This window comes from Scyliorhinus torazame, chromosome 1 (genome assembly GCF_047496885.1).
Source record: "Scyliorhinus torazame isolate Kashiwa2021f chromosome 1, sScyTor2.1, whole genome shotgun sequence".
Taxonomy (NCBI): Eukaryota; Metazoa; Chordata; class Chondrichthyes; order Carcharhiniformes; family Scyliorhinidae; genus Scyliorhinus; species Scyliorhinus torazame.
The window spans coordinates 395,693,483-395,719,805 of record NC_092707.1 but is presented as its reverse complement, the minus strand read 5'-3'; the positions used below and the strand labels follow the sequence as shown (position 1 = coordinate 395,719,805).

At 47.1% G+C, this 26,323-nt stretch overlaps 1 protein-coding gene across 2 annotated transcripts in view; it reads left to right on the top strand.

The window, feature by feature from the left end:
- Nucleotides 1-26,323, top strand: part of nrbp1 (nuclear receptor binding protein 1) — a 107,401-nt gene that overhangs the window by 64,830 nt on the left and 16,248 nt on the right. For both annotated transcript variants that reach the window (XM_072513386.1, XM_072513392.1), the window contains 7 exons: nt 1,702-1,785; nt 3,854-3,912; nt 5,223-5,321; nt 12,195-12,327; nt 22,335-22,437; nt 24,593-24,643; nt 24,835-24,970. In XM_072513386.1, the coding sequence (XP_072369487.1) occupies nt 1,702-1,785; nt 3,854-3,912; nt 5,223-5,321; nt 12,195-12,327; nt 22,335-22,437; nt 24,593-24,643; nt 24,835-24,970 (665 nt within the window). The remainder of the gene's footprint in view (nt 1-1,701; nt 1,786-3,853; nt 3,913-5,222; nt 5,322-12,194; nt 12,328-22,334; nt 22,438-24,592; nt 24,644-24,834; nt 24,971-26,323) is intronic.

The window sequence follows — 26,323 nt, the reverse complement described above, 5'->3', positions numbered from 1 at the left end:
GATTTGGCCTCCACAGCCTTCTGCAGCAAAGAGTTCCACAGATTCACCACCCTTTGGCTGAAGAAATTCCTCCTTATCTCTGTTTTAAAGGATCGCCCCTTTAGCCTGAGATTGTGTCCTCTGGTTCAAGTTTTTCCTACAAGTGGAAGCATCCTCTCCACATCCACTCTATCCAGGCCTTGCAGTCTCCTGTAAGGTGAAGGATGTGGTACACAATGCAACCAGAGTTTGATAGTGGATGAGGTGCCAACCAAGGTTGATGGTGGTGAGATGCACTCATCCAGGCAAGTATAGAATATTCCATCGCGCCCCTGTCTTGCGTTATGTACATGTTAAGAATTTGGGGAGTTAGATGAGCCACTTGTAGCAGAATAATCCACTTTGAGGCCATCATACATGTATGTGGCTGGAGCAGGTAAATTTCTGGTCAGTGGCAACCCCAAGGATGTTGATGGGGGATTCGACCATGTTAGTGGTGGTCCTTGCCTGGAACTTTTATGGCACAAATGTTATTTGCCATTTATCAACCCCAGTCTGAATGTTTTCCAGGTATTGCTGCATGTGGGCACAGGCGTCTTCTTTCTCTGGCGAGTTGTGAATGGAACTGAATACTGTGCTGCATCACTCCCACTCCTGATCTTGTGCAGCAGCTGAAGGTGGTTGGCCTGCTAATAATGCGCTGAGGAACTCCAACAATACCCTGGGGCTGCGATGATTGCTGTCCAATAACCCCTATCATCTTTGTACTGAGCACTACTCCAGGCAGTGGAGACTTTTTCCCTTGATTGCCATGACTTCAACTTTACTAGGATTCCAATAAAATGTTTGTCAAAAAAAAACTTTACTAGGATGCCTTGCTGCCGCACCTTGTAAATGTTGCCATGATATTAAGGATGGTCACTATTGCTTCACCTCTAGAATTCAGCTCTCTTGTCCATGTTTGGACCAAGGCTGTAATTGAGGTCTGGAGTGGCTTTGCCTGGTCGAACCTAAGCTACGCATTGGGAGTGTGAGTGCTGCTGGATTGAGCCCTTCCATTACTTAGATTGAAAGTAGATTGATATTGCAAGTAGGTTGATGGGGCACTAAGTGACTGGATTGTGTTTGTCCTATTTTTGGGGGCAGGACATACATGGGCAATTTTCCACTGTCTGGTAGGTGCCAATGTTGTTTTGGAACTGCTTTGCTAGAGACATGGCTAATTCTGGAGCACAAGTCTTCAGTGCTGCAGCCAGGATGTTGGGGCTTTTAGACTTTGCTCTATCCAATGCAACAATCCATTTGTTGATGTCACGTGGAGTGAGTTGGATCATAAGATTCTTATCAGTGATGTTGGGACCTCAAAAGGAGTCCGAGATGGATCAGCCACTTGACACTTCTGCAGATACTTGTACTCATGCTCCACCATCATTGGGAGGGTTATTCATGGAGTCTCCTTCACCCATTAGAGGCGATGAGCAGAAAATTGACAACAAAATAATGAAAAGGAAAATAACTTTTCATAAAATAAGATTTCTATTTTTCATTTTGAAAGTATGAGATACTGGAGCAGTCAACATTCAGGCAAGGAGTGAACACCTTGAGTAGGGATGGAGGAACAAATTCCCTTCTGTGCAATCTGATGAATACTGAAGACTAATATTGTATAATGCTTTTTTTTCATCTGTTTTCTGTAACTTCCAAACATTTTATCTTTCACAGTTGCACCTGATACAATTAACAACCATGTGAAAACATGTAGAGAGGAACAGAAGAACCTGCACTTTTTTGCTCCAGAATATGGAGGTAAACATCAATTTACAATCTAATTAAGCTCAATTATAACAATATGGATTAAATAGGGTATTTAGCAATGGGGATTCAAGTCGTTTCATTGCCATATACCTTCTACCTGTCGCCACCTTGAAGGTGAATAAATGCCATCCGTTACTGAATGTGGGATATTGCTGATTTGTTTTTTGTATTGTTGAGAATGTAAGCTATTTTAGTTTTAATTACTTAGCTGATATGTGACATCAATAAGATAATGATGAGCTGTGGGTTTCTATATATTTCCCACTTGTGGCTTTGACCCTTGTAAGCTACTTGAAATGCTTATACAAAAACATCCATTTATTTGTAGGATATAAATAGAATGCCACACCTCCTCATTGCAGATCTGTTTCCCTTTCCCACCCCCACTCCTTTAACCATGAACGTGCCTGCAGACAGTTATATTTGGAATCATTCACTCGCAAAGGGAATTAATATGACATTCTGCTATTCAATTAAGTCACAGAATGTTGTCTTGGTGTTTCTTATTTCAGGAAATAATTTTGTTTTTACAGTTAAAGTTAATTTAATGTCACCCTTAGTTCAACAAAAATCGTTCTTCAATAATGGCTGAAATGCTTATCGAATTTTCCTGTTATTGAAATCTGTTCTAGTAACCAGAATCCAAAGATTTTGATTTCTGGTTATTTCAAAAGGCCCTTGCTTTTTTACTCCAGATTAGAAATTGAATGTGTTTTAAGTGGAAGGCATAGGAGAAAAGTTGCTCTGATTGAACATTGTTCCAAGTTTACTGTATGGGAAAGACATCTAGTTCTCCTGAACTCTCCTGCACAAGTCAGACTTGTTCAGAATTGTGTAACTGCTGCAGTACTGCCTGCTGTCAGAATTGATGGTGAAAGTGCTGAAGGCTTTGTCTATACAGATGGTTTTAATGACACGTTTACGGTAGTTTAACCACTGCTGCTTTTTCAGTTGGGTGTAGATCAAAATTGCCCCTAGTGTGCAACATTGGAACTGCTACTGTGCAGGAGGAACTGTTTTCAGCTGAAAGGGCTTTGCACCAGATGTAAAACTGAGCTTTTGAGCAGGGAACTTCTCCAGAGATTTGACAAAGAACCTTCAGTGTTGTTTATGTCATATAATTGCTTTGTGCAGATGGTTACAGCACAACCGCCTGATTACAGCTCTAATTCAAAAGCCTGCAGTTAGATACAGTCATATAGTGCATTTAGCTCCCTGACAAGGCAACATTTCAGAGCCTGAAGTATGAATTGACTTATTTGAAACTCTGCGTTTTTTGTGAATGGAAAGCAATCTCACCTTGAGGCGGATGAGAAAATTGGGATGCTCATGAGCAGCACTGCAGAAAGTGCAGACAATTCCTGCATTCCTTTATCTATGATTTTGATTATCTTCTTCAATACCATAATTCCTACCGAGCTTAATAACTGAAATTCACATTCAAGTGATCTAGTGAACCACATGGCGCCGAGGACCTGAGTTTGTTCCCGGGCCTGGGTCACTGTCCATGTGGAGCTTGCACATTCTCCCCGTGTCTGCGTGGGTCTCACCCCCCCACAACCCAAAGATGTGCAGGATAGGTGGATTGGACATGCTAAATTGTCCCTTAATTGAAAAAAACAATTTTCTTTTAGAAAAGTGAACCAATGAACCATCAATGACTGACTTGGTCGCAGTCACCTTCTGTCATGTCTGCCAAAGCAAGTGGTAATTTGAGGCCAGTCCGTCTAGCCTCAATATGATCACCAAACATGCCAGTTTCTTTCAAAACCTACAATATCTAAAGCGAAACTATAATTTACTGTCAAATGTTGGGATTGACATCTTTAATCCAATTAATCCTGCTGAATGTGAAGCTAGATATGAACCCTAAAAGAATCCGTTTTCAAATGTGTGCTATCCAATCCCTCTAACTGTCTTGTACATGCTTGCAAAGAGGAAGTTGAAAGAGAAGTTCCTGCATTGAGATTGGTACTGTTTTGTTTGTTCGGGTATCATAAAATGCAAGCGCAATTTTTTTTGGTAATCTAATAATGATATACACTGTCTTTTTTTACAGCTGTAACAAATGTAACTACGGCAGTTGATATTTATTCATTTGGAATGTGTGCGTTAGAGGTATGTGATCAATGTTAGAAATCTTCTGAAACTGAATTATTTAAAATAAACTGGTGTTGGCTGCATTGCAGTGAAATCAGAAAAGTTATTCTCTTCTCCCTCAATTGGACACTCTCAAGATTAATTTTATCACTTTTATTAATCATGTTGGTACAGTATGTTCAGGCAGTTGATTTTTCTCTTTGAAATCTTGGTGTACAGATGACATAAACAAACTTTGTTTTCTATTCTAGCCACTATCATTCATTCAGGATAGTTATTCAAGGCTGAGGAAAATGTCTTTCTATTGTAAACCCAGTAACTTAATCATCTGTTATTTCCTTGCCATCGTCGCTTCAGTAGTGATCAATGCTCTTTATTGATCTTGGAAATGGGAAGCTATGTTCTTCGGCAGACTGATACTTAACCTTCCGGGATGGCACTTAATTTCCATCCCCTTCACTTCATTAAATTGCATCTTTTTTAAAAAATCAGAGTTCCGATGATGGTAAATTCACCCACTCGTGCAATACAATATCAGTCAAAAAATCACAGTTCGACCTGAACTGGGGCAGTGGTCAGAAATGTCCCCTTTTAAAAGTTTAGTTGCTATGCGCAGTTCCATTAAATTTTTTTGCATGTCCAAGGCATGCATTATTTATCACCGAACAAGCCTGAAATGAACCTTTCAAGCTGCTGCTGTGTGGCTGTGCAGCGTAACAGGAACATTAACAATAGGGTGCTATATTTTACTACCTTATGCCTCAACAAGGAAACGGAAGCATCATCAAAATTCCTTCAAATTTCCTGTCCATTGATACCACTGTGAATGTAAAGTGCACGTGTGTGGAAGCTGGACATTAACGCTATGGTTGAACTGTCACTCACCGTTGTGCGTGACATAATTAGATGGTTGGTGACATACAAAACTACATACTGGACACTGCAATGCAAACTTATTGAAAATAATTAAAGTAGAAAAACCAAGATAACAGCAGTCTTATCCCAATACTATTCTTGAGTGTCTTGATGGTTGGACTAATCCTCAAATCAATATTGGCATGCTGAAAGGAATTGTGAATTATATTGGATGTAGATTTTTAACCTTGTGCTGTAATATGCTAAACTCTTATTCAAAGTCCATGGAGTGGGTTTTGTTATGAATTGTAAATGTCCATTGAGAGGCTAACTTGTGATGTAATTAAGTTATTGGGGTGAAGGGTGGTCAGAAAGACAATCTGAAGTGAACTTCCACACTGGCAATCATAATTGGTTAACAATAATTGACATACAGTTGTCCAATTTGTGTCTTTTGACTTTTGATGATCTAGATGGCAGTATTGGAGATCCAGGGTAATGGCGAATCATCATATGTGTCACAAGAAGCAATCAATAATGCAATCCAGTCACTAGAAGATACTCTGCAGCGAGTAAGTATTATACTAGTTCAACAAAAACTAAATGCTTACGTACTCCGCTCTTTTGAACATGAATGAAATGAAAATTGCTTATTGTCACAAGTAGGCTTCAAATGAAGTTACCGTGAAAAGCTCCTAGTCGCCACATTCCACGCCTGTTCGGGGAGGCTGGTACGGGAATTGAACCGTGCTGCTGGCCTGTCTTGGTCTGCTTTAAAAGCCAGCGATTTAGCCCAGTGTGCTAAACCAGCCCCTTTAATCAGTCGTAGCCAGAAAATCAACCTGCACTGGCTTTTTTTCCTTGCTCCTGCACTGTTTATTCTGGTGTTCCCCAAAAGATCTATTCTTGACATTCTTCTATTTTCTACATATATCTATGTGTTACATGTTCATTAATCTGTACATGTAGCTTATTCAGTTTTGAAATGCAAACGTTTGATTGTTCCAGGATTTATTTATTTGAGCAACGTGCTATATTATCAACAGGATGGTATCTTAATTTACTGGTTTGTGGGCGGCACGGTGGTGCAGTGGTCACCACTGCTGCCTCGCGGTGCTGAGGACCCGGGTTCGGTCCCATGCCCCGGGTCACTGTCCATGTGGAGTTTGCACATTCTGCCCGTGTCTGTGTGGGTCTCACCTCCACAACCCAAAGATGTACAGGCTAAGTAGATTGGCCACGGTAAATTGCCCTTCAATTGAGGAAACAAAAGAATTGGGTACTCTAAATTTATATTAAAAAAAGAAGAAAAAGGTTATGGCGAAATCATGCTGTGGAGAACCAGTCATAGATAAGATATGGGACATCACTTTTGTGTGTCTCGAGCAGCCCATGCAAACTTGGCCTCAGTGAATCAGGAGGACAAATCCTATCATGTACACTACAAGACAAAGGGTGATCAGTTGTATCATTAGACTAGGAATTTTCTGTCGAACATCCCCTGGGTCTCTATTAAAGTGAGTTGGAACCATCCGAAGTCTCCAACTCTTAACTCCGAGTTGGAGGCATATTTGGAGGGTTGCAGGCAACATAGAAACTGTCATCTGAAGTTCAAACAATTCCCAATTCTCCAATCTGGAGACTGGAAGATTGGAAACCTCCTGTATGTTTGGGTTGAATTTGCTGACAATTGTGTACCAAGAATTACACTAACAGTGGAAGGAGACAAAGCTCCCCAGCCTGGAGGCCTGGATAAATGATATGGCTGGGTTCATAAAGTTGGAGAGGATTAAGTTCGCCTTGAGAGGGCCTGTGCAGGGGTTCTACAGGCGGTGGCAACCGTTCCTAGACTATCTCGCGGAGCGTTAGAGGCAGGTCGGTCAGCAACAGCAGCAACCTTGGGGGGGGAAGGGGGGGGACTGCCTGGGAGGGTGGATGAGCAAGAGATAACATGAAGGGTTGGGGAAACTGGCACGTACGGGTGAGGGCCAGTGTACAAAGCTGTGTAAATATATCATTTTGCCATGTATATATCTTGCTCTGCACGATTTCTCGTTTTTTGGGGGTTTTTTGTTACGAGGGGTGGGGGAGGTTATTGTTTGTAAGGGAGAAAAATTGTGTTAAAAAACTTTAATAAATATATTTTTTTTAAAAAGAATTACACTAACAACCAATTTAAGATTATTAGTTGAGCTTGCGATACACTTGCTGAAAGCTACATATAACCTTTATTAGTGTCACAAGTAGACTTGCATTAATACTGCAATGAAGTTACTGAGAAAATCACCTGGTCGCCACACTACGGTGCCTGTTTAGATGGACCTGTTTTCTGCAGGCTAAGAGAATATGTCCAGTTGCTCCCTGATGCATTCACCATGGCAAAGTCTTGACCATTCAGAGCTGACTTGCCCATTAATCAGCATCTATTGTCTTATGTACTAGCGATCAACTATTTGTTTGTTTTGGTGTAAGTAAGACACTTGGGGCATTAATTGGCTGTAAATTATGGGATGCCAGTTAGGGACATGACCTTGTATCTGTGATGTTTCACGGTTTGGCAGTTTGATCCCTTGTGGAAGTGTATTGATTTCCAGGCCCAGAATATAAGTTTGACCACAGCCTGTGGCAGCTCTATAACAAAACCGTAGAGGACACTGAGAAGTGGTTCTTGCATTTACCTCAAACCACCTCAATGGTCACCTGCTTCTTTGATGCTTCACTATCATGGTGAGTTGTGATCAGTGGGTCTTTTATTGGCATTTATTGAAAGAGAATACAGGGACAATGCAATGCCTCAAAGAATAACTAAGGTTCACCCAAACTTGATATCTATGAAAGGATTAATCATGAATATTCTTTTGCTGTGAGGTAAAGGATTTTTAAACTCTCACCTATGTGACTCCTAAAATTTATGGAGAGTAGACAAAGACTGTATCCTCACAAGATCTCACAGCGCAACAATGGGATTCATTTTCCAATCAGTCCAAAGATTTGAGGCAGAAACTAGCACATCACTTGAGTTTAACCATCTTAAAAACAAAAAAAAAGTGCCAAATTGGACTTCTGGTGGCGACATGCAGGGGAGCAGTCACACAAGATGGCTCCCGCCAAATAACTTTAAGCCTTTTTGCCCAATTTTTGGGCTGCAGTTTGTTTGTATTGATGGTTACATATCTCACATTAAGGGGATGCCCAATAGATACCAGACTAGGCAAAAAAGAATTATCTTTGAACTTGGAAGCTTCGAGAGTCCTGTCTGGAAAAGAAAATGGCAGAGGCTTCTGCGGTATTAGGGTCCACTTCACAAACTGCTGAGATGCTTACAGGCATCTTAGCAGCGGAGCTTCAGAAATTTCGCTGGGAGGTTTCGGAGGACCCATGAGAAAGCGATTGAGATGGCAATATCCTTGATTCGAGCAATCTTGGCTAAGGTGGACAAGGTGATTAAGGAGCAGGGCATGTAACTGAAAGAGATGGGGGTAGCTCTGTCTTTATAGAGTGATCAGATCACCTTCCTGGAATGGAGATGGCACGGGTGGCGGCCAATGACAAAATATTAAGGGGCAAGGTGCAAGACTTAGAAAATTGGTCTAGAAGATAGAACTTGAGAGTGTTGGAATGCCGTTTTGGAAGTTTACTGATTTTGAGTGGTTGGGCAAGTACTGGCTTCCGAGAGCTAATTTGTTTGGGTTTCAGCAGATCTGCGCCTTTGTATTCTAGGAGATTTCATTCTCATCCCTTCGCACCCTCGCGCTCATTGATGGATAGGGTTCTTTTGGTGGTGGATGTAGGGGAGGGGAAGATGTTGGACTTTTATAGTCTGTTTGTGTTGATGGAACAGGTGCAACAGGATGAGATCAAGAGGAAGTGGGAGAGGGAGAAGGGCCTGGTGGGGTGGTTGGGGGGGGGTGGGGGGGGGGGTGGTGGTGTGGGTTGGGGTGGGGGGGGTGGTGGTGTGGGGGGGGGGGTGGTGGTGGGGGGGGGGTGGTGGTGTGGGGGGGGTGGGGGGGGGGTGTGGGGGGGGGGGGGGGGGGGGGGGGGGGGGTGTGGGGGGGGTGTGGGGTGGGGGTGGGGGGGGGGGGGGTGTGGGGGGGGTGGGGTGGGGTGGGGGTGGGGGGGGAGCGAGACTCCAGAGTCAACTCCTCATTCTTGTGCACTAGGCCCAGTCTGATTTCAGGATAAGGTGGTTCAGGGGTACATCTGACATGGACACAGATGAGTGGGTTCTTTCTGAAGTAGATGATGGGTGGTGCGGCGGTGTTCTGAGTATCCGGCACATCATGGGGCGGGATTCTGTGACCCTGAGGCTGTGTTGACGCCGTCGGAAACGCCGTCACGTTCCCCGACGGCATCAACGTGGCCTCAGATCAGCAATTCTGGCCCCTACAGGGGGCCAGCACGGGACTGGAGTGGCCCATGCCTCTCCAGCTGCTGATTCTAGCGTCAACTGGGCGCTGCGGGGTCCGCGCATGCGCAATGGCACCGGCGCAAACGCGCGCATGCGCAGTGGCTCCCTTCTCCGCGCCAGCCCCGACGCAACAATGGCGTAGGGCTACAGGGGCCAGCGCGGAAAAAAGGTGGCCCCCAGCCCGAGAGGCTGGCCTGCTGATCGGTGGGCCCCGATCGCGGGCCAGGCCACAGCGGAGTCCCCTACACGGGGTCGATTTTCTCCCCCCCCCCCCCCCCCCCCCCCCCCCCCCCCCGGGGCACAGGCCGCACCGGCCGCCCCGGATCCTTCCACGCAGTGATCCCACTGGCTGAGAGCAGGTGTGAACGGCTCCGGTGGGACTCTGGTATTTTGCGACGGCCCGCTCGGCCCCATCCTGGGCCTAGAATCGGCAGGGGGGCTGCATAGATTAGCCCCCTGACCGGCACTGTGCCGACCACGATGGCGCCGATTCTCCGTTCTGCGGAGAATCGGGGTGGCGTGGCGCGATTTGCGCCGGTCGTGGGGATTCTCCGGCCCGGCCCCGGGCTGAGAGAATCCCGCTCCTGTATTCACATGTTCTGGTCTTGTTCTAAGCTCATGAGCTTTTGGGTCTCCTTCAGCACCATGTCAGGAACTCTTAGGATTAAGTTGGAACTTTGCCCTTTGGTGGCTAGCTTTGTGGTTTCAGGTCTACAGGAGTCGAAGGCTAGTTCTTTTTTTATTATATATTTAGAGTACCCAATTCTTTTTTCCAATTAAGGGGCAATTTAGCATGACCAATTCACCTACTCTGCACATCTTTGGATTGTGGGGGTGAGACCCACGCAATCATGGGGAGAACGTGCAAACTCCACACTGACTCAAAGACGTTTGGATGGGAGTCTTCGGTCCCACCCAATACCGTGGAAAACGTCAAATATATCTTGAGGTCGACCCAAGGTGGCAGCCTTTCATTTGCTACTTCAGGGATGGTCACTGTTGGGAAGGCAGTAATTGGGAATTGAACAAAAAATAAAGAAAAGTACAGCACAGAAACAGGCCCTCTGGCCTCCAAGTCTGTGTCGATCATGCTGCCCATCTAACCTAAAACCTTTTGCGCTTCTGGTTTCCATGTCACTTTATTCTTATCCTAATGTATTTGTCAAGACGCCCTTTAAATGTCGGCAGCGAGTTCTAGGCACCTACTACCTTCTGTTTTTTTTAAAAACTTCCCTCGTACATCTCCTCTAAACTTTGCCCCTCGCACCTTAAACACTATTTCAAGTGCGGCCTAACTGAGGTTCTATACAGCTGCAGCATGACTAGCCAATTTTTAAACTGAATGCCCTGGACGATGAAGGCAAGCATGCTATATGCCTTCTTGACTACCTTCCCCATCGACATTGCCACTTTCAATTGACTGTGGACCTGTACACCCAGATCCCTCTGCCTGTCAATACTCTTCAGCGTCCTGCCATTTACTGTATATTTCCCACCTGTATTAGACCTTTCAAATTTCATTTTTCCAGATTAAACTCCATCTGCCATCTCTCCGTCCAATTCTCTAACCAATCTATATCCTGCTGTATCCTCTGACAGTCCTCATCGCTATCCGTATCACCAACCTTTGTGTAGTCCGCAAACATGCTAATCAGACCAGTTACATTTTCCTCCAAATCATTTATATATACCAATAACAGCAAAGGCCCCAACATGGATCCCTGTGGAACACCACCAATCACTGCCCTCTATTCAGAAAAGCACCCTTCTACTGCTACCATCGGGCTTCTATGACCGAACCAGTTCTGCATCCATCTTGCCAGCTCTTCTCTGATCCCGTGTGACTTCACCTTCTGTACCAGTCTGCCATGAGAGACCCATCCACTGCCCTACCTTCATCAATCATCTTCGGCACTTCCTCGAGAAACCCCTATTAAGTTAGTGAAACTCCCCTTCACAAAACCATACTGCCTCTCGCTAATGCATCCACTTGCTTCCAAATGGGAGTAAATCCTTTCTGGAAGAATGCTTCCCAATAATTTCCCTACCACTGACGCAAGGATCACTGACCTGTAATTTCCTGGAATGTCCTTGCTGCCCTTCTTAAACAAAGGAACAACATTAACTATTCTCCAGTCCTCTGGGACTTCACCTGTAGCCAGTGAGGGTACAAAGATTTCTGTTAAGGCCCCAGCAATTTCCTTCTTTACTTCCCTCCGTGTTCTGGGATGGATCCCATTAGACCCTGGGGACCTATCTACCTTGATGGTTTTTATTCTTTGTTGGTTTGGTTTTGGGGTGGTGGAGGGTGGCAGGTAAGATGGTTGAAAATATATAATTGTTGTATGAATATGATTGTGAAAGTGTTGTATTGGAAAAACGCTTTTTAATAATTTTTTTTTTAAAATTTAAGTAGCGACTGGGGGATATGAAAAAATGAAACAATTAAGATTGTCAAAGTGTAGTCACTTTAAGAAACCAAATGTGTAATCATTTTGTCCGAAATAAATATGGGGTAGCACAGTGGGTAGCACTGTTGCTTCATAGCGCCAGGGACCTGGGTTCAATTCCCGGCTTGGGTCACTGCGGAGTAGAACATAGAACATAGAACGATACAGCGCAGTACAGGCCCTTCAGCCCACGATGTTGCACCGAAACAAAAGCCATCCAACCTACACTATGCCATTATCATCCATATGCTTATCCAATAAACGTTTAAATGCCCTCAATGTTGGCGAGTTCACTACTGTTGCCGGTAGGGCATTCCACGGCCTCACCACTCTGAGTCTGCATGGTCTCCCCGTGTCTGCGTGGGTTTCCTCCGGGTGCTTCCGTTTCCTCCCACAAGTCCCTAAAGACGTACTTGTTAGGTGAATTGGACATTCTGAATTCTCCTTCTGTGTACCCGAACAGGCGCCAGAGTGTGACACTTCATTGCAGTGTTAATGTAAGCCACTTGTGACAATAAAGAATATTATCATTACTATACCTCAAAGTTTAGACTTGCTTTAAATGTATTTTTCCTTTTTCATGACAGGAATTTATTCAGAAATGTTTGGAGGTTGATCCTGTCAAACGACCCACTGCACGTGAGCTTCTCTTTCACCCAGCTCTGTTTGAAGTACCTTCACTAAAGTTGTTAGCAGCACATTGTATCGTCAGTCATCCTCGTAAGTACTTTTTATGGAAGCTCAGGTTTGGAGCTCCAATCTTGTGTGACCTGAATACTGAGGTCCGGGGTTTGAATTGTATTGAAGTGTGTTAAGAACTTGTGAAATGTTAATTTGGATTCTCCGTTGAATGGAATTTAACTTTTTAAGCAACTTCATTTGAAAGTGATTTTGCACCCGCGGGTGGGTGTCAGAAGGGTCACTGAGCCCGCGGCCAGTAACAATTATGTAATTCGCGGGGAGTAGCTGCTCCGCTGTAAAAACAAGAATTGAATAAGCCATCGACTCAATATGAAGCTCGGAAGGTGCAAGTTGCCACAGCTGGCAGCACTCGCGGACGTGCCCTTGCATCAAGCCACCTGACAAGCCCTAACCATTCCCCTCAGCATGGGTCCAGCTGTAGCTGCTGCTCGAATGCTGTGTTCAAAATCTTTTCTCTTCCCAACAGCCCCCCTCTCCTCCCTCAGTTAGCATAATAACTCCCTAGGTGTTAGCATTTTTGCAATAAGCACAAAGGAATCTTTGATTGAAAACCAGGTGGAAAGATCTTTTATTTCCTTGTCCTTGCAACTGCGCTGAACTTTGATTGAACATCAAATTCAATGGACAGTCGTTCAGGTTGCGGCGATGCGGAGCTAAGCCGCACGTTTCGGCAGCTCCCGCGACAACGGACTTTCGGGCTCTCCAGAGGAGCCCCAATGGAGCTTTTTTGAATTAATCTCGTGTGGGAAGGTGCAGTAAGGTCACCTCTTACGATTTATGGCCGAGATCAGTGGTGAAACGACGAGAAAAGAGGCCCTGGAGCATGGATCAAAACGAGGGGAAAAAAGCAAGAGGGCGGAGAGCGAGCAGCATGGGGGCCAGACCAGCAGGAGTTCCTCAAGCGATGTGTGGAGGAGCTGAAAAAGGAGGTGCTGGCGCCAATGCTGTTGGCGATCGAGGGGCTGAAGGAGACCCAGAAGACCCAGGCAGTGGAGCTTCGCGAGGTGGATGATAAAGTGAATACCAACGAGGATGAGATCCTGGGCCTGGCGGTAAAAATGGAGGCGCACGAGACGGTGCACAGGAGGTGGGCCGAGAGAATTGAGGTCCTGGAGAACAGGTCGAGGAGGAAGAACCTCCGGATTCTGGGTCTTCCCGAAGGAGTGGAGGGAGCTGATGTCGGGGCGTACGTGAGTACGATGCTCCATTTGCTGATGGGGGCCGAGGCCACTCCGAGCCCCCTGGAGCTGGAAGGGGCCCACCGGGTCCTGGCGAGGAGACCCAAGGCCGATGAGCCGCCAAGGGCGATAGTGGCAAGGTTCCATCGCTTCGCGGACAAAGAAAGTGTGCTGAGGTGGGCCAAGAAGGTGCGGAGCAGTAGATGGGAGAACACGGTGATCCGAGTTTACCAGGATTGGAGCGCGGAGGTGGCGAGGAGGAGAGCTGGCTTCAACCAAGGCCAAGGCGGTGCTGCATTTAAAAAAAAAAAAAGAGTCGGGTTCTGCATGTTGCAGCCTGCGTGACTGTGGGTCACTTATCAGGACCGACACCATTATTTTGAAACGCCAGAAGAGGCTTGGACCTTTATTCGGTTGGAAAAACTGGACTCAAACTAAGGGGATGTGGTTGCGGGGGGAGATGTCGGTTGTATATAGGGTTGTATATATGGGCAAAGAATACTTCATGGGGGGGGGGGATGATGGATGGGGATGTGGGTAGAGTTCTGGTTAAAATTTCCCTTTTTTCTTTTCTGTAGACGAGGTGATGGTGATGGGGAATGAGGGTGTCGGTGCTGGAGGGAGGTGAGACTCGAGGATGAGGGAACTGGGATAAGGGCCGCAACAGGAGCTGCGCCACGGGGCGGGGCTATTTCAGGAAAGCGCGGGCTTTTTCCCGCGCCCAAAAAAGGTGGGGGGGGTTGGGGTGGAGGAAGGTAAGGAGGGGGGCGGGTGTAGTAGTAATCCTCCAATCTGGCTGATCACGTGGAATGTGAGGGGCCTAAATGGGCCGGTTAAGAGGGCCCGAGTGTTCGCGCACCTATAGGGACTGAAGGCAGACGTGGCCATGCTTCAGGAGACGCATCTGAAGGTGGCAGGTCTGGTTAAGGAAGGGATGGGTAGGACAGGTGTTCCATTAGGGGCCGGATGCGAAGAATAGAGGGGTGGCAATACTGGTGGGAAAGCAGGTGTCGTTTGAGGCCAAGAACATAGTAGCGGATAAGGGAGGCAGATACGTGATGGTGAGTGGTAGGTTGCAGGGGACGGAGGTGGTACTGGTGAATGTATATGCCCCGAACTGGGACGATGCTGGATTCAGGAAACTGATGTTGGGGCGTATTCCAGACCTGGAGGTAGGGAGCTTGATCATGGCGGGGGGCGGGGGGGGGGGGGGGGGGGGGGGGGGGGGAGAGATACGGTGCTGGACCCAGCATTAGATCACTCTAGATCTAGGACGGGGAAGAGGCCGGCTGCGGCCAAGGTGCTTAGGGGGTTTATGGACCAGATGGGGGGAGTAGATCCGTGGAGATTTGCCAGGCCTGTGGCCAGAGAATTTTCTTTTTTCTCCCACGTCCATAAGGCCTACTCCCGGATAGATATTTTTGTTCTGGGCAGGGCATTGATCCCGAAAGTGGAGGGAACGGAGTATTCGGCCATAGCCATTTCAGACCATGCACCGCATTGGGTGGAGCTAGAGCTGGGGGAGGAGAGGGACCAACGCCCGTTGTGGAGGTTGGATGTGGGACTGCTGGCAGACGAAGTGTGTGGGGGTGTATCGAAAGATATCTGGAGGCCAACGACAACGGGGAGGTGCAGGTGGGAGTAGTATGGGAGGCGCTGAAGGCGGTGGTCAGGGGAGAGTTATTCTCCATCAGGGCTCATAGGGTGAAGAGAGAGGGCAGGGAAAGGGAGAGGTTAGTGGGGAAGGTTCTAAGGGTGGACAGGAGCTATACAGAGGCTCCAGATGAGGGACTACTCCGGGAGAGACTAAGTCTCCAGATGGAGTTCGACCTGTTGACCACAGGGAAGGCAGAGGCACAGTGAAGGAAGGCACAGGGAGCGATATATGAATATGGGGAGAAGGCGAGTCGGATGCTGGCACATCAGCTCCGTAAGAGGATGGCAGCGAGGGAAATAGGCGGAATCAAAGATGGCAGGGGAACTACGGTGCGGAGTGCGGGGAAAGTGAATGAGGCTTTTAAGGCCTTTTATGAGGAGCTGTATAGGTCCCAGCCCCCAGGGGGAAAAGAGGAGTGCGGCCATTCTTGGACCAATTGAGGTTCCCAATGGTGGAGGAGCAGGAGGTGGCTGGTTTAGGGGTGCCAATTGGGGTGGAGGAGCTGGTTAAAGGACTGGGGAACATGCAGGCAGGGAAGGCCCCGGGGCCGGAAGGCTTCCCGCTGGAGTTTTATAGGACGTACGTAGACCTGTTAGCCTCGTTGCTGGTAAGGACCTTCAATGAAGCAGGGGAGGGGGGGTCTCTGCCCCCGACAATGTCGGAGGCGACGATCTCTTTGATCCTGAAGCAGGATAAGGACCCACTGCAATGTGTATAGACCGATCTTGCTCCTTAATGTAGATGCTAAGTTGCTGGCAAAACTGATGGCCACGAGGATTGAGGACTGTGTCCCGGGGGTGATCCACTAGGACCAGACGGGATTCGTAAAGGGTAGGCAGTTAAACACTAATATGCAAAGGCTCCTAAATGCGATAATGATGCCATCGGTGGAGGGAGAAGCGGAGATGGTGACAGCCATGGACGCGGAGAAGGCCTTTGATCGGGTAGAGTGGGAGTATCTCTGGGAAGTGTTGAGGAGGTTTGGGTTCGGAGGAGGGTTTATTAGTTGGGTTAAGCTCCTGTATAAAGCCCCGGTGGCGAGTGTGGTCACGAACCGGCGGAGGTTGGAGTATTTCCGGCTGTATCGAGGGACGAGGCAGGGGTGCCCCGTCCCCTCTGCTGTTCGCATTAGCCATGGCGTTAAGGGAGACGAGGAAATGGAAGGGGGTGGTTCGAGGGGGAGAGGAACATCGAGTGTCGCTGTACGCAGACTACCTGTTGCTGTATGTGACGGATCCAATGGAGGGGATGGTTGAGGTAATGCAGATCTTACGGGAATTTGTTGACTTTTCGGGCTATAAGCTCAATATGGGAAAGAGTGAGCTCTTTGTGATCCAGCCAGGGAAGAGGGATAGACGACCTACCGTTGAGGGCAGAAAGGAGCTTTCGGTATCTGGGGATTCAGGTAGCTAGGAGCTGGGGGGCACTGCACAAACTTAATTTGACGCGGCTGGTGGAACAGATGGAGGAGGATTTTAAAAGGTGGGACATGTTGCCACTCTCGCTGGTGGGTAGGGTACAGTCGGTTAAAATGGTGGTCCTCCCGAGGTTTCTTTTTGTATTCCAATGCCTCCCAATTGTGATTACTAAGGCCTTCTTTAAGAGGGTAAGCAGGAGCATCATGGGATTTGTGTGGGCGAGCAAGACCCCGAGGGTAAGGAGGGGGTTCCTGGAGCGTAGCAGAGATAGGGGGTTGGCGCTGCCGAATTTGGGTGGTTACTATTGGGCAGCCAACGTGGCAATGATTCGTAAGTGGGTGATGGAGGGGAGAGGGGGCGGCGTGGAAGAGGTTGGAGATGGCGTCCTGCAAAGGAACGAGCCTGGGGGCGCTGGTGATGGCACTGCTGCTGCTCTTGCCAACAAGGTACACCACAAGCCTGGTGGTGGCGGCAAGGCTAAAGATCTGGGGGCAGTGGAGACGACACTGGGTGCGACGGGCGCCCCGGTGTGGTCCCCGATCAGAGACAACCATCGGTTTGTCCCAGGAAGGATGGACCGGGGGGGGGGGGGGGGGGGCGGACATCGTTCGGGGAGGGGGGGGGGGGGGGGGTTTCTTTGGGGGTTTGTTTGTAAAGTGGAAAATATTGTTGAAAAATTCTTAATAAAAACGTATTATTATTTTTAAAAAAATTCAACGGACAGCCGATGGGCACACCTGATTTTTCACTCGATCGCTGATCATTGGTTGGCCTGACAGGTAGTTTTTTTTTAACATGCTTCACTTACAGCACATTGGAATAAAGCAACATATCCACAGCATGTTTCCTTTTCGCTGCTTTGAATTAGTTTTTCTCTATACAGTTGGAAAGTTTTCTGAAAAGCAGTTCCAAGTGGGCAATGTATACTGGTCATGCCATGAGGGGATGGTGCAAACTCTGGACTCAAGTTCCACTATCGATGATAGGAATTGATAGAGCTGGTGGTTTGTATCTTTTCAACTAGCAACGGTATGGATCTTGGTTGGCCTGCTTTGTAAGAATCGGGACGTTGTATATCGATGTAACCCACTGGTGACCTGAATCTTTGATTTTGAAAACGTGAATGTTCTCATGTTCCAGCTTGAGTGCAGGGTGGGGGTGGGGGGGTAAAGGGATCTTGGCAGACACTAGGGTGGGTGGAACCAGCTGAAGTTGTTGCCGTGGAGCGGAGTTATCGGGCAAGGCAGCCACATCCTCAATGGAGAGAGTACCTAGCAAGAAGCTGCGGCTGCTCCTTTGCTCCCTGGGAGTCTTTGTTAGTTTTTATTTGAAAATATTTTTATTGGTATTTCAAGTAACAATCACAGAATAAAAATGAAACAAAAAGCTGGGTTTCACAGGTAGCCTATCATACAAAGACAAAGAAGAAAACTGTACATAGGTTGAACAGCCATTCTCGGGCTTCTCGTTGTCACCGTAGCTGTGACTGGGGATCTAATGCTGAGCAGTATTTGCATTTTTACAACAATGTTTGATTTTTCAGAACAGTTTGTCTGGTTCCGCTGGGGCCCCTGTCGCTAATATATAATAAGTAGAAAGTTGACTACACAATGGCTGTCAAATAGTTATACTGCTCCAACAACACTCAAGTAGCACAACACCATCCACGACAAAGCAGGCACGATTCACACCCCATATATGATCTTAAACATCCATTCCCTCCACCACAAACGTACAGTGATGCACTGCAGGAATTAAACCAAAACTCATTCGACAGCACATTCCAAGCCCGCAACATCTGCCACCTAGAAGGACATGGGCAGTAGATGCATTGGAACACCTCCAATCCGCACACCATCTTGACTTGGAACTATATCGTTGATCCTTCACGGACTTGAGTCAAGTGAGTGGCACGATAGCACAGTGGTTAGCACAGTTCCTTCACAGTGCCAGGGTCCCGGGTTCGATTCACGGCTTGGGTCACTGTCTGTGCGGAGTCTACACGTTCTCCCCATGGCTGCGGAGGTCTCCTCCGGGCGCTCGGGGTTCCTCCCACAAGTCCCGAAAGACATGCTTGTTAGGTGAATTGGACATTCTGAATTCTCCCTCAGTGTACCCAAACAGATGCCAGAGTGTGGCGACTAGGGGCTTTTCACAGTAACTTCATTGCAGAGTTTAGTGTAAGCTATAATAATAAAGATTATAATTAAAAATCCTGGAACCTCCTTCCTAACAGCTTTGTGGGTGCACTTACATACACCAACATGGACTGCAACAGTTGAGGAAGGCAACTGACTATCACCACCTGATGGGAAATAAACTCTGGCCTAGCCAGTGAAGCCCACATCCATGGACAAACAATTTTTTTTTTAAAGCTTGTACAGCAATAAGCCTTTTTTTTAAAAAAAATATTTTATTGAAAATTTTTGGCCAACCATCACAGTACATTGTGTATCCTTTACACAGTAATATCACAGTATAAATAACAATGGCCAGTTTTATAAACAAGAAATAAATAATATATAAACAAAAACAAAACTAAATGGCAACTGCCTTGTCCCAGATAAATATTCTCCAAAAATATGTTTTAAACCGTCCAATATACAATTATCTATAACAACAACCTATACATATTATACTTATATATTGACATCCCTGAGAATCCCTCTGGTCCCCCCCTCCTCCCGGGTTGCTGCTGCTGTCTTCTTCTTTTCCATTCCCTCTATCTTTCTGTGAGGTATTCGACGAACGGTTGCCACCGCCTGGTGAACCCTTGAGCCGATCCCCTTAGGACGAACTTAATCCGTTCCAGCTTTATAAACCCTGCCATGTCATTTATCCAGGTCTCCACACCCGGGGGCTTGGCTTCCTTCCACATCAACAGTACCCTGCGCTGGGCTACTAGGGACGCAAAGGCCAAAACATCAGCTACTAGGGACGCAAAGGCCAAAACATCAGCCTCTTTCGCCTCCTGCACTCTCGGCTCTTCTGCAACCCCGAATATAGCCAACCCCCAGCTTGGTTCGACCTGGATCCCCACCACCTTCGAAAGCACCTTTTGTCACCCCCACCCAAAACCCCTGTAGTGCCGGACATGACCAGAACATGTGGGTGTGATTCGCTGGGCTTCTCGAGCATCTCGCACACCTATCTACTCCAAAAAATTTACTGAGCCGTGCTCCAGTCATATGCGCCCTGTGTAACACATTGTATCAGGCTTAGCCTGGCACACGAGGACGATGAGTTTACCCTACTTAGGGCATCAGCCCACAGCCCCTCCTCAATCTCCTCCCCCAGCTCCTCTTCCCATTTCCCTTTCAGCTCATCTACCATAATCTCCCCCTCGTCCCTCATTTCCCTATATATGTCTGATACCTTACCGTCCCCCACCCATGTCTTTGAGATCACTCTGTCCTGCACCTCCTGCGTCGGGAGCTGCGGGAATTCCCTCACCTGTTGCCTCGCAAAAGCCCTCATTTGCATATACCGGAATGCATTCCCTTGGGGCAACCCATATTTTTCGGCCAGCGCTCCCAGACTTGCAAACGTCCCATCTACAAACAGATCTCTCAATTGTGTTACTCCTGCTCTTTGCCATGTTCCAAATCCCCCATCCATTCTCCCCGGAGCAAACCTATGATTATTTCTTATCGGGGACCACACCGAGGCTCCCGTCTTTCCCCTATGCCGTCTCCATTGCCCCCAAATTTTCAAAGCCACCACCACCGGGCTTGTGGTGTATTTCTTCGGTGAGAACGGCAACGGCGCCGTCACCATGGCTTGTAGGCAAGTCCCCCTACAGGACGCCTTCTCCAATCTCTTCCACGCCGCTCCCTCCTCTTCTCCCATCCACTTACATACCATTGAGATGTTGGCGGCCCAGTAGTACTCACTCAGGCTCGGTAGCGCCAGCCCCCCCCCCCTATCCCTACTATGCTGCAAAAATCCCTTCCTCACTCTCGGGGTCTTCCCGGCCCACACAAAACTCATGATACTCTTCTCAATCCTTTTGAAAAAAGCCTTCGTAATCACCACCGGGAGGCACTGAAACACAAAGAGGAATCTCGGGAGGACCACCATTTTAACCGCTTGTACCCTCCCTGCCAGTGACAGGGATACCATGTCCCATCTCTTGAAGTCCTCCTCCATCTGTTCCACCAACCGCGTTAAGTTTTAACCTATGCAATGTACCCCAATTCTTGGCTATCTGGATCCCCAAGTAGCGAAAGTCCCTTGTTACCTTCCTCAGCTGTAAGTCCTCTATTTCTCTGCTCTGCTCCCCTGGATGCACCACAAACAGCTCACTTATCCCCATGTTCAGCTTATATCCTGAAAATTCTCCAAACTCCCCAAGTATCCGCATTATCTCTGGCATCCCCTCTGCCGGGTCCGCCACATACACCAATAAATCGTCCGCGTAAAGAGATACCCGGTGTTCCTCTCCTCCCCTGAGTACTCCCCTCCACTTCCTGGAACCCCTCAATGCTATTGCCAGGGGCTCAATCGCCAGTGCAAACAATAATGGGGACAGAGGGCATCCCTGCCTCGTCCCTCTATGGAGCCGAAAATACGCAGACCCCCATCCATTCGTGACCACGCTCGCCATCGGGGCCCTATACAGCAGCTGTACCCATCTAATATACTCATCTCCAAAGCCAAATCTCCTCAACACCTCCCACAAATAATCCCACTCCACTCTATCAAATGCTTTCTCGGCATCCATCGCCACCACTATCTCTGCTTCCCCCTCTGGTGGGGGCATCATCATTACCCCTAGCAGCCTCCGTATATTCGTATTCAGATGTCTCCCCTTCACAAACCCAGTTTGGTCCTCGTGGACTACCCCCGGGACACAATCCTCTATCCTCATTGCCATTACCTTGGCCAGAATCTTGGCGTCTACATTTAGGAGGGAAATAGGTCTATAGGACCCGCATTGCAGCGGGTCTTTTTCCTCCTTTAGGAGAAGCGATATCGTTGCCTCCGACATAGTCGGGGGCAGCTGACCCCTTTCCTTCGCCTCATTAAAGGTTCTCATCAGTATCGGGGCAAGCAAGTCCACATATTTCCTATAAAATTCGACTGGAAATCCATCTGGTCCCGGAGCCTTCCCCGCCTGCATACTCCTAATTCCTTTCACTACTTCCTCTATCTCGATCTGTGCTCCCAGTCCCACCCTCTCCTGCTCCTCCACCGTAGGAAATTCCAGCCGGTCCAGGAAGCACATTATTCTCTCCTTCCCATCCGGGGGCCGAGCTTCGTATAATCTTTTATAGAATGCCTTGAACACTCCATTCACTCTCTCCGCTCCCCGCTCTATCTCTCCTTCCTCATCCCTCACTCCCCCTATTTCCCTCGCTGCTCCCCTTTTCCTCAATTGATGGGCCAGCAACCTGCTCGCCTTCTCGCAATAAGCCTTTTTAATTGACAATGTCGGTCCAGTGTTTGAAGAATTCGTTCTGATTACGGTTGTATTGTAAAGCTTTTTTCTGCCTCTAAAGGTCTTCTGGGTTTCTCAGATTTCGCTTAAGCACTATTTAGTTCTATGAAACATTGAATTCAAAAACATGTTAGATCCGTGGGTTTATGAATTACCTACCCATGACTTTGCTTATATTTTTAAAAATGGAAATCCCCACTTGCCTGAAATCATTTTCTTGTCAAAATCAAATTAGAATGAAGGCGGTATCTATTTTTAATTTAAAATGGGAATTGTTTCTTCAGTGTCCTGTTAACAGGCTGGGCAAGAAGTAATTCAGTCTTCTCTTACAGACATGATTCCTGAAAATGCTTTGGAAGAAATAACAAAAAGCATGGACATGAATGCAGTTCTGGCAGAGATTTTCCATCATGATGCAGAGGGAGTTCAGATCAGGTATTTTAAGCATGACCAGCTGTTTTAACTTTTAGAAATACTGGCTCCATTTGAGTGATTCTATGCGCTGCATCCATGAGAAAATGTTCCACTTTTCTTTCCTGGCCAAATTTGCTTGTGTTTTTGATAAACATTAGCCATTGCTATGCTAAATTTTACACACTAGGTTAAAGTCAGAGACGGTAGTAGAAATCTGCTGATGATTTTTATTGGCCCCTAAAAATTAGATTATCTGCTTTATAAAATTGGGGCTATTTACAAATGTAAACTATTCGTTGTCCGATACCTAATGTAGTTAACTAATAGCTAGCCTATTGAAAGGAAATCTATTTTCTCATTTATTTCACATAGTATCAAGCTATGAGCGGCCCAGTGGTTAGCCTCACAGCGCCAGGGACTGGGTTCCATTCCAAACTTGGGTGACTGTCTGTCTGTGTGGACTCTGCACGTTCTCCCCATGTCTGTGTGGGTTTCCTCCCGCAGTCCAAAGGTGTGCAGGTTAGGTGGATTAGACACAAGTTCCCCATTGGTGTCCAGGGATGTGCAAGTTAGGTTATGGGGATTGGGCGGGCAGCTGAGTGGACCTCGGTAGTGTGTTTGGATAGTTAGTGCAGACTCGATGGACCGAATAGCCTCCTTCTGCACTGTAGAGATTCTATGATTCCTCTATGACAACATGCCAGTGAAGGTACTGATGACTTGTGTTCCAGAACTAGCTGTGCCTGTGGCCAAACTGTTCTAGTGCAGATACAGCACTGGCATCTCCTGACAGTATTGAAAATTGCACATGTCCTGCCCACAAAAAGCAAGGCAAATCTGACCTGGCCAAATATCAGCCTAATCTCCACTATCAGCAAAGTTAAGTGCTCTGAAGTGGCACTTCCTCAGCAATAAGCTGCTCACACTCGGTTTGGTTCTGCTGGGACCACTCAGCTCCTGACCTTATTATACAGACTTGGTTCAAACATCGACAGAATGCCCTCAACCCCACAGGCCAGGTGATAACTTACTGCCCTTGACATCAAGGCAGTATTTGACCGAGTGCCTTCAAGGAAATCAATGGGAATTGAAGCAAGCTCTCCATTGTTTGGAGTCATACCCAGCACCAAGGAAGATGGTTGTGGTTGTTGGAGGTTAATCATCTCATCTCCAGGACATCACTGCAGGAGTTCCTCAGATGTTGTCCCAGGCCCAACCATCTTTGACAGCTTTATAAATTACCTTCCCTCCCTCATAAGTTTTGAAGTGGGGATATTCACAAATGATTGCACAATTTGTGACTCCTCCGATATTGAAGCAGTCGGTGTCTATATGCAGCAAGACCTGGATAATATTCAAACTTAGGCTGATGTGTCGCACAGCATTTGTGCCACACAAGTGTCAGGCAATGGCCATCTCCAACAAGAGAGGATCTAACCATCTCCACATTCAAAGGCATTACCATTGCTGAATCTCCCACTATTAACATCCTGGGACATTACCATTAACCAGAAACTGAGATGGACCAGCCGTATAAGTATTGTAGCTAAAAGAGCAGGTCAGAGGTTGGGAATTCTGGAGAGTGACTTGCCTCCTGACTCCCAAAAGCATATTCATTACCAAGACAGCAGTGTGATGGCGTACTCTCCAATTGGCTGGATAGGAGCAGCTTCAACAATATTCAAGAAGCCCCACACCATCTAGAGTAAGGCAGCCCACTTGATTAGCATCCCATCCACCACATCCAACATTCTTTCCCTCCACCACCGAAGCACAGTGGCAGCAGTGTGTACCATCTACAAGGTGCACTGCAGCAACTCACCAAGACTTTGACGACACCTTTGAAATCCACGACCTCTATCACCTGGAAAGACGAGGGCAGCAGATTCATGGCATCACCCCTGCCTGCAAGTTTCCCACCAAGTCTCAGAACCCTGACTTGGAATTATATCACTGATCTTTCACTCTCTCAAATCAAAAATCACGGAACTCCCTTCCTAACGACACTGGGAGTGCTTACAGCATGTGGACTGCAGCAGTTCATGAAATCAGCCCACCGCCACCTTATCAAGGGCAGTGTGGGAGTGGGCAATAAATTCTGGATTCTCCAGCAGTGCCCACATCCAATAAACAAATAAAGCTTTTTTTTTAAAGAAAATTCCTTTCTTCCTTCCAGATTCTCCCAGTTTCCTGCACTGGAGTTGGATAAATTTTTAGAGGATGTGAGGTAAGAATTCCACAGTAAGGTTGATAAACATCTCCCTTCATTGGATTAAGTTAACCTTGGTTTTATAACTTTTTTGAGAATGTATAAAGGAGCATCACCTGGGAGTTGCTAACCTGAAAGTTAAATATTTGTTTTCTGTACGTACCATGTACTCTATGCCAGTGACCTTTGATCTTCACTTTAACATGAAGGAATGGTATTTATCCTTTGACTGCGTTTGGAATGCCCATGCCTCAGCAGCCACAACAAGAGACTGTGACATCACCTATTATCCCACCATCTGTGAAAACCCCAACACCAGAGCCTGCAGAGCTGGAGACCAGGAAGGTAACGATGTTTCACACTTTGCAAGATTATTTTTCTCCTCAGCTGGTTATCTCAAAACTTTTATTGTTTGTGAGCTGCATATGATGCCCTGAGAAGAAATTCTTAAGCCAGTGTAGCCCCTGTAATGATGGTTCTCCCATGGTAGTGTTAGGTGTGGAATTCCATACAGGAGGTAGAGGGAAGTGGGGTTGGCCAAGGCAAGGGATCTGTATTTGGAGGAAGGGTTTGTCAATCTGGAGGAGCTACGGGAGAGGATAGAGCTTCCGAGGGGGAGTGAGTGCAGGTTAGGGACTTTGCGCGTAAGGTTTGGAGGGGATACCCTAGGTTGCCGGGATACACCCTGCTGGAGTGACTGCTGATTCCAGATGTGGAAGGGGAGGAAGAATTGGGGATATATACAAGTGGCTGCCGGGGCAGGGAGGCGAGTGGGTGGTGAAGATCAAGGAGAAATGGAAAGGGGAGTTGGGAGGGGAGATCAATTGGGGAGTGAGGCATTGCATAGGGTAAACGGGACCACCTCTTGTGCAAGGATGAGCCTGATACAGTTTAAGGTGGTGCACAGGGTGCATATGACTCGGGCGAGAATGAGTGGGTTCTTTCAGGGGGGAGCATGAGTGTGAGAGGTGTGGGCGGGTGCCAGCATATCACGAGCACATGTTTTGGGGTTACGAAAAATTGGCAAGGTTCTGAGCGGGAGTGTTCGCGGTCTTAGCGAGGATATTGGAGGAGGAGGAGGTGGACTCGGACCCTTTGGTGGCGATATTTGGGGTTTCTGAGAAGCTGGAGCTCATGGAGAGGAGGAAGGCTGATGTTGTGGCCTTCGCCCCTCTGATTGCATGGCGGCGAATTTTGCTAGAGTGGCGGTCAGCATCGTCACCGGGGATAGCGTCTTGGTTGGGTGACCTGTATGACTTCCTGCAGGGAGAAGATAAAATATGAGTTGAGGGGCTTTGCAGAGGGGTTTGAGAAAAGGTGGAGGATTTTGGTGACCGTGTTTGAGGAGCTGTTCGTTTGTGTGTGGGGGGGGGGGAAATTTGTATATTGTATAGTTGATTGCTGGGAAGTATGTTGCCCGGGGTATTTTTGTTGTAACCTGTTTTGTTACATGTCTCTAATAAAATAAATGTTTTAATAGTGTGGCATTCCAGGATATTAAAGGAACACCAATGAACACTAACCCAGTTAGAACGATAGCCCCATCATGTTGGGGCTCTCATGCCACCTTCACTACCAATTAGTACATATCAAAGTAACTCTGGTGAAGTGCCACATTGCAATCTTGGTTAGTAAGTACTTTAATCACAGTGCATTGGGAATGCAAAGCTACTAAGCCCACCCATTTAAAGTCTGTTT